General features: G+C 42.2%; 1 protein-coding gene across 1 annotated transcript; it reads left to right on the forward strand.

Annotated features, from left to right (window-relative positions):
* Positions 1 to 643: 643 nt before the first annotated feature.
* LOC138167996 (integrin alpha-D-like) lies at positions 644 to 15,984 on the forward strand (the record flags this gene model as incomplete). The annotated part of the gene is made up of 22 exons (XM_069096969.1): positions 644 to 771; positions 1,321 to 1,424; positions 3,656 to 3,726; positions 4,130 to 4,244; positions 5,017 to 5,147; positions 5,344 to 5,489; positions 6,143 to 6,296; positions 6,511 to 6,661; positions 7,347 to 7,420; positions 7,590 to 7,713; positions 7,879 to 8,021; positions 8,284 to 8,424; positions 8,526 to 8,735; positions 9,741 to 9,871; positions 9,994 to 10,151; positions 10,241 to 10,395; positions 10,711 to 10,842; positions 11,942 to 12,015; positions 13,552 to 13,693; positions 13,799 to 13,915; positions 15,405 to 15,484; positions 15,901 to 15,984. Coding segments are annotated over exons 1-22 (2,765 nt in total), but the record flags the coding sequence as incomplete, so codon positions are not given.
* Positions 15,985 to 17,201: the final 1,217 nt, after the last annotated feature.

Below are 17,201 nucleotides of genomic sequence, written 5' to 3' on the forward strand. Positions count from 1 at the left end.
AAGTAGACAGGGATCTGAAGCAGATAGATGGTTCCAGGGTGCTGGATGCAAAGTTGGTAGAAAAAAAATGAGATCCTGGAATAGAAAAAGAAAATTTATTTTCTGGGGAGAAATAAAAAGTTTTAAGGGAAAATTAAGGGATCAGGAGGTGATGGCACCTTTAATAGAAGGAATAGTAGCTCTGGAGTCACAGGTGGTTGTTGTTCAGTCATTTTCAGTCATGTCTAATTCTTCATGACCCTATTGGGAGTTTTCTTGGCAAAGATATAGAAATAGTTTGCCGTTTTCCTTCTCTAGGTCATTTTATAACTAAAGAAACTGAAGCAAACAGAGTTAAGTGACTTACCCAGGGTCACAGAGCTAGTAAGTGTCTGAGGTCAGATTTGAACCCAGGAAGACGAGTCTTCTTGACTCCAGACCCAGCACTCTAGCCACTGCACCACCTAGCTGTCATATTGGAATCATAGGAACTGTGTTCCCATCCCACCTCTGATATTGACTCCCAGTGAGTCAGGAAAGTCACTTACCTCTCTGGACCTAGTATCCTCATCTGTTAAGTAAGAGAGTTGGACTAGATGGTCTTTGAGGTCCCTTCCAGTTGTAGATGTATGATCCCACTATTAATCATTATATGCATATATACATGTATGTATGTATATTCCCAGCCCTGGCCTCTTGTCATGGATTCAACCTGGACATCAAACATCCCATTATCTTCCAGAAAGATGTAGCTGGTTTTGGGCAGAGTGTTGTCCAGTTTAAAGAATCTCGGTAAGTATTGCTGGATACTGCACTTGTGAAAGCCTTTTCCCTTCCTGGCTTTCTGGGCTCAAGTGCCCATGAGCAGACCTGGGAGTTGGGTAAGAAGAGAGGAGCATCATTTTGCTCCTTTCACCAGCAATACCTCAAGAATATCCTTTGTTGAGAATGTGAAGCTATTCTCAAATGCCCAGCCATCACTCCAGGACAGCCCTATGTGTGGTATTCTGCGGGGCTGGTTGTGAGAGTAAGTGGGGAGGGGCAGGGAATGGGTCACATGTTGGACCTGAAGGTCATGCTTTACCCCCATTGGCAGCTCTCCCAGTAACTAAAATAATAATGCATGGGGGAAAAGGAAGAACTGTGCCAACCTACTTCCCTGTTTGGGGGGAAGGGACTCAATTCTTACACTGACCTTTGCTAAGAAAAAGCCATGACCTTTAATAACGCCCTTTTTATCTTCCTGCATGAGTGTTAATATTGTAATCATTTTGTCCTCTGTGGATATCTTTTCTTTTCCCTTTCAACCTCTGATTACATGCCAATATTCTACGTCCCCAGGTTTGTAGTGGGAGCTCCCTTGGTGAGGGTTTCTGCCAACCAAACAGGGAGACTCTATGAGTGTAAATATGGTACTAGAACTTGCCTGCCCATCCCCTTACAGAGTGAGTACCAGTCACCCTTGTTTTCAATTCTCACCTTTTCCATTGTTATCTGATGTCTGATGGCTTCCTGCCCCATCAATATCCCATTCTTGGTTTCCTCTTCCAGATTACTAAGTGATGGTTTTTTGCTTTTGGGGGGTTACCTGTGTGTCTGGGTGAATTTCTTTTATTTTTGAAGCTCTGAGAATATTGTCCTCTCTATCTGTTTGTATGTTCTTGTCTTATCCTAGGTGGTTAGAAAGCAAATAAAAGAGCTATTAAGTAAGAGTGTGGATATAAGCAGCCAAAAGGCTACAATGCAATCAGGAAGCTTTCTGATTGGCTGAGAGTGAGCCCAGGATAGTAAAACAGTCCAATGAGTTCAATCCAGAGTTCTTACTTGAGCAAATCCTAAATTAACATGGGGCTGTTCATGTATTTGAAGGAGTTCAGTATTCAAGGCTTAGAATGGATCATAGACCAACATCAGCCCTAAAGAATAATTAGAAAGAAGAGCTTCAAAATTAAGTACCAAGGGGACTAGAACTATTTTGTTTTCTTTTACATATGCTTCTAATTACCTCCCCCTAGTTAGTTATTTCTGAATCTGTATATTTTCTTTGCCCTTGTTAAAAAAAAAATCCTAAAAAATGTGCTCATGTGGTCTGGAGAATATGGCAGTAGGTGATAGAAAGGGAGAGAATTCCAAAGTTAGGCAGCCCTAAGTTATAATGATGGTAGTAGGAGAGGAGAGAGAGATATCCACCCTCTTCTGAACTTCCCTATTTCTTTGAGGGTACCACTGGTCCTCCAGTCCCCCAGACGCAAAACCTCAGGATCATCCTCTTGTCTTCACTTCCTGTCACTCCACTCATTCAGTCAGGGGTCAAATCTGGACAATTATGTCTTCCCAACATCTATGGCATCTTGTCCCCAAACTCTCCTCACATGTCCACCACTCTGTGCCAATCCACCATCACCTCTCAATTCAGAGTATTCCAGTGCAGTGGGCTCCTCCTTGGTCTCCCTACCACAGGTCCCTCCCACTCTAATCCTGCTCAGTTGCCAAAGTGATTTCCCTAAAGCACAGATCTGATCCTGTCATTTCCTTGCTCCATAAACTAGAGGAGTTCCCTACCACCTCTAGGATCAAATGCAGACTCCTCTACTTGTCATTCAAGGCCCTCACAACTTGACCCTGACCTACCTTTTTCAGGCTTATTATACATTACTCCCCTTCAAACATTTTTCAGTCCAGTCAAACTGACCCTTTGGCTGTTTATCAAACATGGTGCTTGTTCTCCTATGTCTGTGTTTTTGCACACAGGCTATGCCCCTATGTCTGGAATACATTTCCTTACTTCTGCCTCTTAGAATTCCTGATTTCCTTCAAAATTCAATTTAAAAACCATCTTCTATATTTCAAAACCCTTTCCTGATCTACCTTCCCCCAAATTATATTTTTATATACATGTATATTTGTATTTATATTTATATGTGTACTCTCATTTGGGCAGCTAGGTGGCCAAAGTAGATAAAGGACAGGACCTGGAGTCAGGAAAACTCATCTTCCTAAGTTCAAATCTGGTCTGGGACACTTACTAGGTCTGTGACCCTGGGCAAGTCATTTAACCCTCGTTGCCTCAGTTTCCTCATCTGCAAAATGAGCTGGAGAAGGAAATGACAAACCACTCCAGTATCTGCCAAGAAAACCCCAAATGGGGTGACAAAGAGTCAGATACACTGAAAGGACTAAACAACAACAACAAAATGTGTATTTCAGTTCCATTACAGCAAGGACTGTTTCATTTCGGTCTTTGCATGCCCAGCACTTCGACCAAGTCTAACAGGTAGTGGATACTTAAGAAATTTGTGTTAGTTGATTGATTACATGCAGCAGATCTCTGCACCCAGCAAGTTAAGTTGGTTTGGGACTTGGAACATGAGCAGTTCGGATTGAAATGGAAATTTAGTGCTCAGGAAAGAACAAGAATGTGATGAAAATTAAAGTCCTGGAGCTAGGAACAAAGTCCTTAGATAGGTTCTGAGAAGAAACTAAATTCCCCACAAAATGGACCAGTCCAGTGAATCCTAAGACCCAGGGCTGGATACTTCTTATGCTGCCCTCACTTGTGGAAGAGGTGTTAACAACACTCCTTAAAATGAAGTTCCTCCTCCACTTAGTTCCCTGTACCCTATTTATGTGTGTGACTGTGCACATCTGACCATCATGCATGTCTGTGTCTCCCCAGTTCCCCAAGAGGCAATGAACATGTCACTGGGGCTCTCTCTGACTGCTGACACAGACTCCTCTCACCTACTGGTATGTTCACCGGGGTCACAGGACATCCAGGGTTCTGTAAGATGGGAGGGGTGGGGGATCAAAAGATACAATATCTGGGTGTGGAAAAAGTTGGGAAATGGGAAAAGAATCAAGTCAAGTCAACAAGCATTTATTAAGTGCCTACTACATGTCAAGTACTGTGCTAAGGACTGGGAACACAAAAAAAAGAAAGCCCCTCCTCTCAAAGAACTCACAGTCTAATGAGGGAGAAACATGCCAAGAGCTATGTATAAACAAGTATGAATAGGACAAACTGGAGTTAATCTCAGAGGGAAGACACTAGGATTAATTAGGCCTGGGAAAGCTTTCTTCCTAGAACTCAGGTGGAATACCTTGATACCAGGGGGTCAGGCCCTTCCCCTCAAATCCCTCTTCTCCCCAGGCCTGTGGACCTACAGTACACCAAACCTGCGGGGAGAATATATACATGAAGGGTTTCTGTTTTGTGCTGGATTCAGAGGTGCAGCAATGTAAGATAATTCCAGCAGCCCTACAGGGTAAGTCAGAGTAAGGGTGACCATATTCCCATACATGATGATCACATTTTTCCAAAACCAAAAATTGGGACGTTATCTTCTAACCAAAGATATTCTTTCTGTAGTATCGTATTACAAACACCTTTTCTTGAAACTGAGACCATTGTGGAAAATTGGAGCTCTATAGTCACTGTATATATGCAAAGCGTAAACCATCTATGCCTTCTATATTCAAATATGAGGCACCTAGGTGTTTTGGTAGAGAGCCTTGGGTCACAAGGAGTTCAAATATAGCACAAACCTGTCTTATGTATCTGGCTACCCTAGGACTCATCAAACCTAACTCTGGGAATCCTGACAAAGGCTCATAGAGTCCTGTGCCAAAGACTAGACCCATACTCTTCATTGAAGTGAGTGGAAGGGAATTCTAATATTCTGATGTCACGATGGGGGAACTCTAGTATAGTATGAGGAAGCAGGGACTAGGGAAACAAGTGGGAACTCTTTCTACTGGACTATGAGTATTGATCCTCAAGGGCAAAGGTTCTGCTCTGGCCAGTGTTGAAAAGTCCCTTCTCTAGGGAGCTACTGATGATTTGAAGAGTTCAAGCAGTAGGTGTATGCAAAGGTAAGAAAGACATTCCTGCATGGGGTGGGAGGTTGGTCTATATTACCTCTAAGGTGCCTTCCAACTCAAAGACCACTATGATTCTATTTGGAAAGAAAAATTTGTATCAGGAGACTTCACTGATCAATTTGTGAGCCTTATGTCTCTCTCTTTTCATACTCACAGAGTGCCCAAAGCAAGAAAATGACATTGTCTTTTTGATTGATGGCTCTGCCAGCATTGAGTCCCATGACTTTCAGCAAATGAAGAGCTTTGTCAGAGCTGTAATTGACCAGTCCAAAGAAACCAACACACAAGTGAGGGCTGGGAGGGGAAGGTCTGGTTTTCACTATCTGTAGCTCACAGGTGGCATAGCAGCTAAGTTTCGTTTTCTATGGGAATGGAGATTTTGGTTGGTTGGATGGAGGGTGGATGAATGACTTTCTGGGTTGGGATTGGAGAGCAGTGGCGGCCACCGCCACTTTTCCAACCACCTCCTCTTGGTTTTTCCAGTTTTCGTTGATGCAGTATTCAAACCTACTTAAAACACATTTTACTTTTACGGATTTCCAAAAGAGCACCAACTGGGGAAGGCTAGTGGATCCAATTTTGCAGCTGAAGGGCTTGACCTACACTGCCACCGCCATCAGAAAAGTAGTGTGAGTTCCCTCCTTCTTACATATTCTTTTCGCTAAGACCACTTGCATCTCAGTGACCCACTGACTGCTTCACTCTCTCCCTAAACTCAAAGTCAGTTTTCTCCTATCTGCCTCATCATCCTCCCAGTAGAAGACCCCTAGGACCTGCTAGGAAAGAGTGGGACTAAGAAAGAGTGAAGGTGCCAAGTGATGCAACTTGAACTGCCGTGTTCTTGCAAGTCTTCGTAGAAATTAATCCTTACCTTGGAGTACTTTACATTCCCGTGATTCAGGAGGAGCTGAACCATAACTAATCCCCACAACTAAGACAGCTTTGAGCATAGATCTCAGGCAGAGTAGTGACAGTTATTCTCTCAGTAATATAATCCAGTAGCCATTTAATAATAATAAATACCATTTATATGTTGACTATGTGCCAGGCACTATACTAAGGGCTTTACAATTATTATTTCATTGATCTTCACAACAACTCTGGGAGGTAGTTGCTATTATCTCCATTTTACAAATGAGAAAATGGAGGCAAACAGAAGTTAAGTAACTTGTTCAGGATCACACAGTTAGTGTCTGAGGCTAGATTTGAACAAAAGTCCTATCTTTGTTCAGTAGGAAAAAAAATCTCCAAGAGGGTTTATCCCTTTTTTTTCCTTGTGTAGAACTGAATTATTTCAAAGCTGGAATGGAGCTCGGAAGAATGCCACTAAGATCCTCATTATAATCACCGATGGAGAGAAATACAAAGATAAACTACAATATGAAGATGTCATTCCTCAGGCAGACCAGGCAGGAGTCATCCGATACGCAATTGGGGTAAGGGCCCTATTCCCAGCCCCACCTATTACTTTTCCCCAAAGCAGGATACTCATTTCAGTTTTAGAGAAAGGCACATCTTCCCCCTACCTTTGGGCCCTGTGATTGCTATCTCTGCCCCTTCCTGGCAGACAGCAATCCTTTCTAAGGGAACCCATCCTTCAGCTGTGAGAGTCTATCCCCATCAGACTCTGCCACAGTTTGCTGATTGCAGGTGGGAGATGCTTTTGAGTATGTCAGTGCCCGGGAGGAACTGAACATAATTGCATCAAAACCTGCAAATGAACATGTTTTCCGGGTGAATAACTTCAGTGCTCTAAAGAACATCCAGGAGCAGCTTCAAGAGAAGATCTTTGCTATCGAGGGTAGGTTGCAACTGTGGCTCACTGGTACAATAGATTAAAGTTATCCTGATCCCACTTCTGACTCCAAATTACATTTCCTTTTTGGCACTTAAAACTTTTCCACATCCCTCCAACCTGCCTTTCCAAGTGTATCCCCTTCCTGCATTCTATGGTCCAGAGAAAATGGCCTTCTTGATGTTCCTCATATATGACAACTCCCATTTCTATGCTTTTCCCCATACCTGGAATGCACTCCCTCCTCATTTCTGCCTCTTAGAATCCCTAGTTTCCTTCAAATTTCAACTCAGTTTCTATAACCTACAAGAGAACTTTTCTGAGCTCTCCATGAGCCAGTGACTCCTCCCCAAAAAACTGCCCTGTATTAATTTTGTATAAGTTACTCGATAGCAGAGATTGTCTGATTTCTGTCTTTGTATCCTCAAAACCTAATACTGTGTCTGGCACTTAATTGGTACCTAATAAGTGTTTATTGATCGATTGATTGCTCCAGTGCCAATCTCCTAGCCTTACCAGATTTCTTGTCATTACCTGGTCTCCTCTGGTGAGAAGTTGGAAATAATATTAACAACATTTGATCCTAAGAATGAAATACCAACTCTTAGTCTCAAAGCTTGTCCTCCCTACTCATTTTCAACCTTTAAAGTTTCCAGGGCCTCCCAGAATCAGGTGTATCATATCCCCACAGGTACTCAGTCTGGAGGCAGCATCTCTTTCCAGTATGAGATGTCTCAGGCAGGCTTCAGTGCTGCCCTTACATCTGTAAGTGAATCCCCCCACCCATGTGAAGATGGGAAAGGGAGGGGAGGATTACAAGCAGATAAAGGGGAGATTTTTTTTAAAACCCATGGCTATGACAGGTGCTTATTTTGGGAATGGGGTATTTCCATTATCTCAACACTTCTAGATCTAACATGTTTTCTGGTCTCAGATGGGACCAGTCCTAGGAGCTGTAGGGAGTTTCGACTGGTCTGGAGGTGTCTTTTTATATTCCTCAAATCAAGGCCCTGTCTTCATCAAGACTTCCAAAGAGGACATGAATGATGCTTATCTGGGTAAGAAAAAAAGAGAGAGAGAAAGGGAAATGTAGGGAGGGAAGAGAAAGCTCTTGTGTCTGGGAAGAGAACTGCTTCCTGGATGCCCCCTCCTCATCCCATCAGGAGAACAGAATACAATGCATAAGGAAACTGTAGGGATCCACAGGGGCTTTGTTTCTTTAGGTTACTCTGCTATGGTAGCCATTTGGAATGGAGTTCAGAGACTTGTCCTGGGGGCCCCTAGATACCAGCACACAGGAAAGGTTGTAGCCTTCACCAATGTTAGTGGCATCTGGGAGCAGGAGGCTGAAGTCAAAGGGACACAGGTAAAGAACTAAGAGCATGGAATTATGAGGAATGAGCAGAGGGAGGAGAAAGAGAGAGACAGAGAGGAAGCATGAGAGAGAGGAAGAGCCAGAGATGGAGGGTGTGTGTGAGTCTGTGTGTGTGTGTGTGTGTTTCTCAGAAATAAGTGGACTTTGAAGCTCCAAGGAAAAGGGCTCTTGAATCTGGAGAAATAGAAGGATCATAGTGGCTCTTTTCTTTGGAAGAGAGAGTGCAATATGACCTCAGAATCTGTCATCTCAGGTAGGATCCTATTTTGGGGCAACCATATGTCCCATTGATGTGAACAGAGATAACAGCACTGACCTGATCCTCATTGGAGCCCCCTATTACTATGAACAAAACCGAGGAGGCCAGGTGTCCATTTGTCCCATACCTCAGCTGGTAAGTCAGTTGATGGGGGATAATAAGCCTGATTCTTGGGTGGGAATGAGTATCTCAAGTACATGGTTTGAAGGTTACTTATCATAATCTTCATTTTCCAGAGGGCCAAATGGACCTGTGAAGTTGTTCTCCGTGGGCAGCAAGGGTATCCCTTTGGCCGTTTTGGGGCAGCACTGGCTGTAGCAGGGGACACGAATGGGGACAAAATGACAGATGTAGTGGTGGGGGCACCTGGAGAGGAAGAAAACCAGGGAGCCATCTATTTGTTTCATGGTGTACCTGGACCTGGTATTAACCCGTCTTATAGTCAGGTAAGGCATGATTCTTAGACATATGTCATCTCAGAATTGGGAGGTACTTTTGAGACCAGCTAGTCACCTTCATCTATGCCTTCATCCAAGTCATTGGCAAAAATGTCCAGCAGAATAGGCCAAAACTCTGGGCATTTGATTAGAGATATCATTAATTCAGTTTGATTCAACAAACATGTTTTATGTGCCTACTATGTATACTTAGTGAAATATACCATGCATTATATATTATGAACTATATGAGGTGCTAGGAAACAGAGTTTAGGAAAAAAACTAAGCAGATCCTACCTTCAAGGAGCTTATATTCTACTGGGGAAAAATCAACACTCTTTCTATCTGAATGTACATAATTCAGTTCACTAAACAATTATTAAATCCCTATTATGTTGAAGGAACTGTGCTAGGTGCTGGGAGTATATTGAAAATTATATAGTTCCTTCCCTCAGGGAGTTTATGTTCTATGACTAAGAATATTACATGGACACAGATAAGTGTATTACATGATCCAAACAAATTTGGTAAAGAAGAAGCCACTTTTACCTGCAGGAATTAAGGAAGGCTCCCTGGAGGGGATGGCATCTAAGCTAAACTTAGAAGGAAAAAAAATAATCCTGAGAAGCAGAAATGAAGGCATGGGAGAGCACCTATGCACATGTGCAGAAGCAGAAGTGACATATCAAGTTAAAGGAATTGCTAATAGTCTGGTTTAGTTGTAATGGGAAAAGGGGGATGGATACGAAATGAGTCTGAAAGGTAAGTCGGAGGCGCAGCCAAGTAACACAGCGAGTGAGTAAGAGCACCGGCCCCAGGGTCGGGATGACCCGGGGATTGAATCTGGGCTCAGACACTTAGCACCCACCCAGAAACACCTGGCCATGTAACCTTGAGCAAGTTACTTAACCCCAATTGCTTTAAAAAAAAAAAAAGAAAGGTAAGTCGGAGCCAGATTATAGAGGGCCACTGAACTTCGCATGATCTCTGATCTTATTTCAATTCCACTCCCAGAGAATCAGTGGCTCCCTCCTTTCCCCCACACTCCAATATTTTGGGCAGTCACTGAGTGGGGGACAAGATCTCACCCAGGATGGACTTGTGGATGTGACTGTGGGAGCCAAGGGGCAGGTGCTGCTGCTCAGGTGAGAAGAACCTCTACCCCTCCCCTTCTGTCTCCCCATCACCAAAATATTGCTTCTGAACATATTACTTTGTTTCCGGAACCCATATATTCTGTTCTCAGTCCCTATTTTATATACCACAGGACATGTCCAGTCCTGAGAGTTGAAGTGTTCATAACATTCACACCTCCAGAGGTGGCAAGATCTGTATTTGAGTGTTGGAGATGGGAGACCACCAACCAGGAAGCAGGGTCTGCTATTATCTGCCTTACTATTTACAAAAGTATTCCAGACCAGCTGGGTGAGTCTTCTACCAACAGACCTAGCAATCCTTCTCGAGACTGGGGAGTTCCAAGCTCAATTAGCTCTACTTCCTGATTTTACTTCCAGGTGATGTCCAAAGCTCTGTGGCTTATGACCTTGCTCTGGACATGGGACGCCGGAGTCCTCGTGCAGTATTTGATGAGACAAAGAACTGGACACTAAATCGAATTAAAACTCTGGGACTGGGGAATCACTGTGAGAATGTGAAACTGCTGCTACCAGTGAGTCTAGAGTAGAATGTCTGCATTTGGGAAGGAAAGGGAAGTGTTGACTGAGAAAAACACATTTGAGAAGCAAAACTTGCACTCTGGTTGGAGGGTGGGTAAAGGTAGTAAAAGATGGAGACTAGGCAAAGGGAAAAAAGGGCAGAATGCCTGGCACCCAAGGCTTGGAAAAGCAGAGGTGATGGCCTCATGTGCATAAGAAAAAATGAAATGGAGACCATGCTTCAGTCTGAAAAGAGAATGGGGGCAAAGGAGAGATCGATAGACTGAGGGCCAATGGACCTCAATTCACTGATGTTCATTCTTTCTCAGTACTGTGTGGAGGACTCAGTGACCCCCATCAGTCTGCGCCTCAACTTCTCTCTGGTAGGACAGCACATCCCGTCATCTGGGAACCTCAGACCTGTTCTAGATGTGGGGTCCCAGGACCTCTTTACCTCCCACGTGAGTCTTTAATATATGCTATTCTCCCACTCAAGCATCTACAATGGTTCATTTTTGCCTGTCTACTGCATCAGCCCAAAATTCCTCTGCCTGTTATTTAAGGTCTTCCAGGATCTGTTCTCCACCCTACACACCCAAACTCACTTCCTGCTATTCTCTAAATTGATTGATGTGTCAGTCTCAATGTCCTCAGTGTACCATTTTGTGCTTCTCTCCTGATATGCCCTTCCTAGCCTTTCTGGGTTTCTAAATCCTCCCGTTCTTCAAGGTCTTGCTACTTTCTGAAGCTTTTCCCCAACAACTCCAGACTATATTGATTTCTTCCTCCTCTGAAATCCTGTTTCACATAAAATAAGTACCAAACTATTTAGTATCAGTTCTCTATTTTTTTTCAGTATCTGCCAGTCTTTTCTTCCAATCGTAAGATTTTGTCATCAAAATTATAATTAGGGATAGACTGATGGGACTTCGTACCAGTCTGCCAACATCCAGCAGTGCATGTTCCTTCATGCCCTGTTGTCCTGGTTCTTCCTCCATGGCTCGCTGGCTTAGAACGTCATAGTCTTCTGCAGACCATCTGCCATGAAAGTTCTGCCTCTCTGCCATTCCATTGCCATATTTCCCATCCCCCATCTTCTTCTCCTCTTCCCAATGCCAATGGAGAGGGGAGAGGAGGCATACAGCAAGAGATTGCTTGGTGCAACTCCTCAGTACACCCACTTTGGGGACTTTTTGCAATCAACACACACACACAGTTATCTTCCTCTTTAGAGTCTCTCAGAGCTATTGCATCATGGGTACAATAAGTCCCCTCTTCTTCTAACCTCATTGCCTGCCCCCTCCACCACCCTGCACCTTCTTCCTGGGATTAAAACCTTCTGAACTTGTCCCAGACACCAGAATTCCTAATTCCAGTTCTGCTTGTCCAAGTTTTCCTTTGAATATTCCCCAGTGTAGACCATAGAGTAAGTATTCAATAAATCCTTGTTCATTGATGTAGCCAGAATTTTTAGGTTCTGGAGGAGTTAGTAAAAAAAAAATCAGAGATCAAGATTCAGATGTTGGACATGAAGAGATTAGGAAGGCATTTTCCTTGCAGTTGCCCTTTGAGAAGAACTGTGGAACAGATGGCCTCTGTGAGGATGACCTTGGCATTACCTTCAATTTCTCTGGGTAAGTGAACTATTCTATCTGTCCTTCAATCCCTTCACTTTAATCTCCATTCCTTTTTCAACCCTTTTCCAGTTCTTCTTTCATTCCAACTGTGCCTGCTACCATTGTCTTTTAATTTATTCTGCTACAGATTCTTAAGTTTTATTTCCTATTTTTGTCACTAATCTCTAAACTGTGTTTTACAAACCTTAAAATATGAGATAAATACTAGTCCTTATTTACTGTTGTTATCATATCATCATCTTATCCTAATATACCTTATTATATATATATATATGTATGTATGTATATAGGTGCACCCAGTTTCCCCTTTATTTTTATCAATTTTTTTCCTGATTTGTCTTTTTCCTTTAATTCCTTCAATGTATCTATTATCAATTTTATTGTGTTCTACAATGAAGGGGGCAGGACAATTGGTCTATAAGTCAGGAAGGCAGCAACTGTTGCCAGGAACCTTGAAAAGGGCATCTGTCTCACTCTCAGAGGATGCCCGAAGCCAGTCTATATAAAGTATTCTCGTCCAAACATCTAAATCAGAGTTTCTACACTGGTTCTCTCACAGCTGAGGTGACTGTGACAGGAGGGAGAGCCAAGACAGCAGAAAGAACTGCATTCTTGGATATATCTCTGTGTTCTCTTACATTTGCCTATGCCATATGTTACAAGATCCTGGCAACTGGAGTTTGTAGCACACTGACATTTTTGTCTTGAGGGGTTTATAGTTTTGTTTCTCATACAACTATTGACATCATTTCCGTGTATCTTTGTTCTAATATTTTGGCCCCTGATTCTTTATTTTATAGTACTCTTTTTCCATTTTGCCTGAGTGTTTTTCCATGCTATCATTATTTTTAATGGTCTTCAATTTTCTTATAAGGATTTCAGACAGTTTTGCTTCTTTAAGGCATTTCTATTGATATTTCTATGAAGGGTTATGAAGAGGTAGCCTCTCTTATGACTGCTTACTTGATCATCCTTCTGGGGTCTTGACTTACATGCAGAAATCAGACATTCCAGCTCTGAAATCACTCCTCCAGGAACCAAAATGCCAATAACTACCTGCAAGTCTGGTTTTTTCTACAACCATACTTCAGCGCTTATTGGGAAATTCTAAATTCCCTATGTCAGATCAAGGCAAGGCAAGATGCATTTATTAAGCATCTATTGTTCACAATCTAATGGGAGGAGAAAATATGCAACCAACTATGTATAAGCCAGATATACACATAATAAATTGGAGATAATCTCAGGGGACAGCACTAATATTTGAGGGAGATCAGGAAAAGCTTCTTACAGAAGATAAAATTTTAGCTGAGACTTAAAGGAAGCCAGAGGCAGAGATGAGGAGAGAGGAAGTTCTAGGCAACTGGGAGAACAAATGAAAATGCCTGGAATAGGGATATAGAGTGCCATGTACAAGGAACAGCAAGGAAGCTATATATTCTCACAGCCCCTGACCCTTATTTCCATGTTCTAATTCAGAAAGAAAACCCCAAATTTAATCACGACCCCGAATCCCAACCTTTTCCCCTATAGCCTACAGACCCTGGTGGTTGGGAGTGATCTGGAGTTGAATGTGACAGTGACAGTGACCAATCAGGGAGAAGACTCTTACAGGACCATGGTTACCTTCTTATATTCCCCAGGACTGTTCTATCGACGAGTGTCAGCGATCCAGGTAAACATCATAATAGCATGATAGTGTCTCTTTCCTCCCCCAAGTTACCTTGTCTCTCTGCATTATTTTCCAATTGTCTCTTTTTTATCTATTACAACCCACCAGAACTGGCATCCTCGGCAATCTGTTCATCTTGCATGTGAGGTACAAGAGCCAGAGAACAAGGCCCTGAGTGGTATTGGCTGCAGCATTAATCATCCTATCTTTCAGGAAGGAGCTAAGGTTAATATCTCCTAGTTTTCTAGTTTTCCATTTCTCTCTCTCTTCCTTTTTGTCCCTCTTTTCTCCTTCCTTATTTTCTTCTCTTCCTCTTACTTCACAGTCCTCTCTGTACTGCTGCTTCTTTCTCATCTTTATTTTGTGTGTGTGTGATATAGAACTCTACTCATATGTTCCAATTTAATAATAATTAATGTTTAACATTTATCCAATCTACAGAAAATCCACGCTTAAAAAATTAGGGGCAATTCTTCATATCAAAAAGGAATTCTTCCCCCTCAGTTTCTCTTAAATGGAAAACTCCCCTATTACCTTAAAAATAGAACTATAGTAATTGAAATGTGATTTTATAACAGACTCATCACATAAAGCTGTGTGTGCCTCTGTAGTAACCATACATTTGTGTGTACTAGGGGATTATGTTTTCTAGGATGTTACTTGAAATCAATGAGCTGTCAGCTGGAATTGGGAAATGTTTTCATCACATAAAGCTTTGTATTGTAATTATAACACAAGTTTGATCCCTAGAACCAAAAACAAAGTTTACCTTGGTGGTATCTCTCAATAATAATCTCTCTAGTTCACTTTGACCTCATCCAAGAACAGCAGGATTTGACTCAGGACATCAGATGCAGGATAGGTTTTATTTGATCCCAAACACACACAAAAATACAAAATGAACTAATACTGGTATCCTGCTTTACATTCATGAGCACTCTTTTCTCATTTTTTGAATGCTTCTAGCAACACTTTCCTCTGATGGTTGCCACCTTCCCTCTGGACCTATAGCCCACTTGACCCACAGGATCAAGGATGGGCTAGGCTGAATTGTTCCTCAGAACAAATGCCCTGCTTTGCCAATTTTCATGTTTTAGTTTTGTGAACCTCTCTTCAGGGCTGAGATTGAGCATCTCTATTTTGTCTCCTTCCAAATTACCATCTAGTGCCAGACGTTAAATGCACAAAATTGCCTATAGAGGTCAAATTGAAATATTAGCTTCTCTGTGGTCCCATGTACAGCCCTGCATGTCTGTATATGTATTTCTCTCCTTTCTACCAACTCCTTTGGAGGGCCCCTCTGAAGAGTCTGGTGTCTTTTCCCTTAGGAGAACCTCTTTTTTCTCTGACCTTTTTGATTCTCCTTCTGATGGGTCCTCATGTAACTTTATTGACAGTAACATCAAGTCAGTAACATTCACTGAAATGTTCCATGAAACAAAAGCCAGTGAGTCAATAAGAACCCAAGTCTAGGGCAATTCACTTCATTCTGAAAACTGTTGGGGAGAGGTGAGAGAAAAAGAATTATCTCTGGGAACATGCCCACTACATAATGGTATAACCAGATTTAATTGTTACTCCATTTCAGTTCAGTGAGTCTGAAATTAGCACTTGCTATGTGCTTAGTGTGCTAGGCACGTAGCGAGGATTCAAAAGAAGCAGGGGATGTGAAGAATTCATATTTTTAGGGATTTCCTGTTCCTTCCTCCCTTAGGTCACTTTTGTAGCAACATTTGATGTCTCTCCTACTGCCACCCTTGGAGACAAGATGCTCATGAAAACTGAAGTGAGCAGGTAAGCCCAAGAGGCATGGAACTTCCTCCCTCCCAATTCATCCTTACCTCCAAACCACTCCTCCTCTGAAGTCCCTCCCCAGATGTTTCCATTCAATTTAACAAGCATTTATTAAGCTCATACTAGGTATCAGGCACTGTGCTAGGTGCCAGTGACACAAATGTGGTTGGTTTTCTTTAATAGTCCCTTCCTTCAAGGAATTTACATTCTATTGGGGGTAAAATAACATGTATGAAGATAAGTAAACACAAAACAATTTGGAACTGAAGAAATCAGAAAATGATTCTTATGGGAGGTGACACTAGGGGGTGAGGCTACAAAAGGTATGAAGAATAAAAACATTCCAGGCATAGGGGAATATGTGCAAAAGGGAACATCAGTTAGACTGAAATGACCTACTTTCTCTTTTCCTCCAGTGAAAATAACACACCTAAGTCCAACAAGACCACCTTCCAGCTGGAGGTACCAGTGAAGTATGCTGTCTACTTAGTGATCAGCAGGTATCAGCTCTTTTGGCTGCTGGCAAGAAACGTGCCTTGGCCTTGACTCACACTTCATACTCACAGCCTCCTTTTGGCATGAAACCACTGCTCCCTTGTACTAGTTATCTAAATTGCAAAGCAGATTTGCTCATTTAAGATCAGGACTTTTCTGAACTATCTGATGTGGGATACCCATACCCCCAAATAGGATGTGGCCTGAAGCCACACAGAGGAAGGAAAAGAGTAGGGTTCCTGTGAAACTAAGGGGCAGCAAGAGGTGTTAGTACTATCAGAGAGGTCACCAAAAAAAGAAAGGAAAAGCCTCAGAACTGGTATAGATTATAGCAAACAGCTGTGACTACTTGGTTCTGGGACTGATATTCTGGATAAAAGAAAGTGAGTAACACAGGGAGTACCAAACCGACTGCAAAAGGAACTAAGAACCCAGAAAAAGTTGAAAGGAAAACTATTTTTAAAACCAACATACTAGACTAGAGATGAGTCAACACTGTCAAGTGACATGGGCTAGTGCTGCCAATCTATCTATTTCAGGAAGGTGGGAAACTAAAAATATTTCTAGTCTGGATACCTTTCTGATATTTGGGTGTTGGGGCTTCTTTTTGTGAGACACTATCTGGTTTGGGCTCTAAGGGATATTAGGGTTCTCATGAGGGAGAAGAGGAGAGTTCAAAATGACTTGGAGAGGGTGTAGTGCAGGGTAAAGAAGCCTGTGTTAGCTAAAAATAAAATTGAAGAATTTTTATAGTCCATACAGCTAAGTAAAATACCAAGGTGGTACAGTGGATAAAGCAACATGCATGGAGTCAGAAGACCTGAGCTCAAATCTGGTCTCAGACACTTACTAGCTGTGTGACCCTGGGAAAGTCACTTAACCCCATCTGCCTTAGTTCTTCATCTGTAAAATGAGCTGGAAAAGGAAATGGCAAACCACTCCAGAATCTTTGCCAAGAAAAGACCAAAACGGAGTCATGAAGAGTCAGACATGACTTCAAAAAAAATTAAGATATCATGCTAATTATGACAGCATATCTGAGTGCCAGAAATAACTCTGCCTCTCACATTTATAGATTTCCTTTTATGTGAATCACCTTCATATAAAGATGATATTTATTCCATCTCATTACACATCATCTCACTGCATTCTCCCAATGGCAATATGAGGAAAGGAGCATGGGTCATTATTCCCATTTAATAGATGAGGACATTGAGCCTCA

This window comes from Petaurus breviceps, unplaced genomic scaffold, assembly GCF_028583685.1.
Source record: "Petaurus breviceps papuanus isolate PSGF00001 unplaced genomic scaffold, PetGlider_PUasm1.0 347921, whole genome shotgun sequence".
NCBI lineage: Eukaryota > Metazoa > Chordata > Mammalia > Diprotodontia > Petauridae > Petaurus > Petaurus breviceps.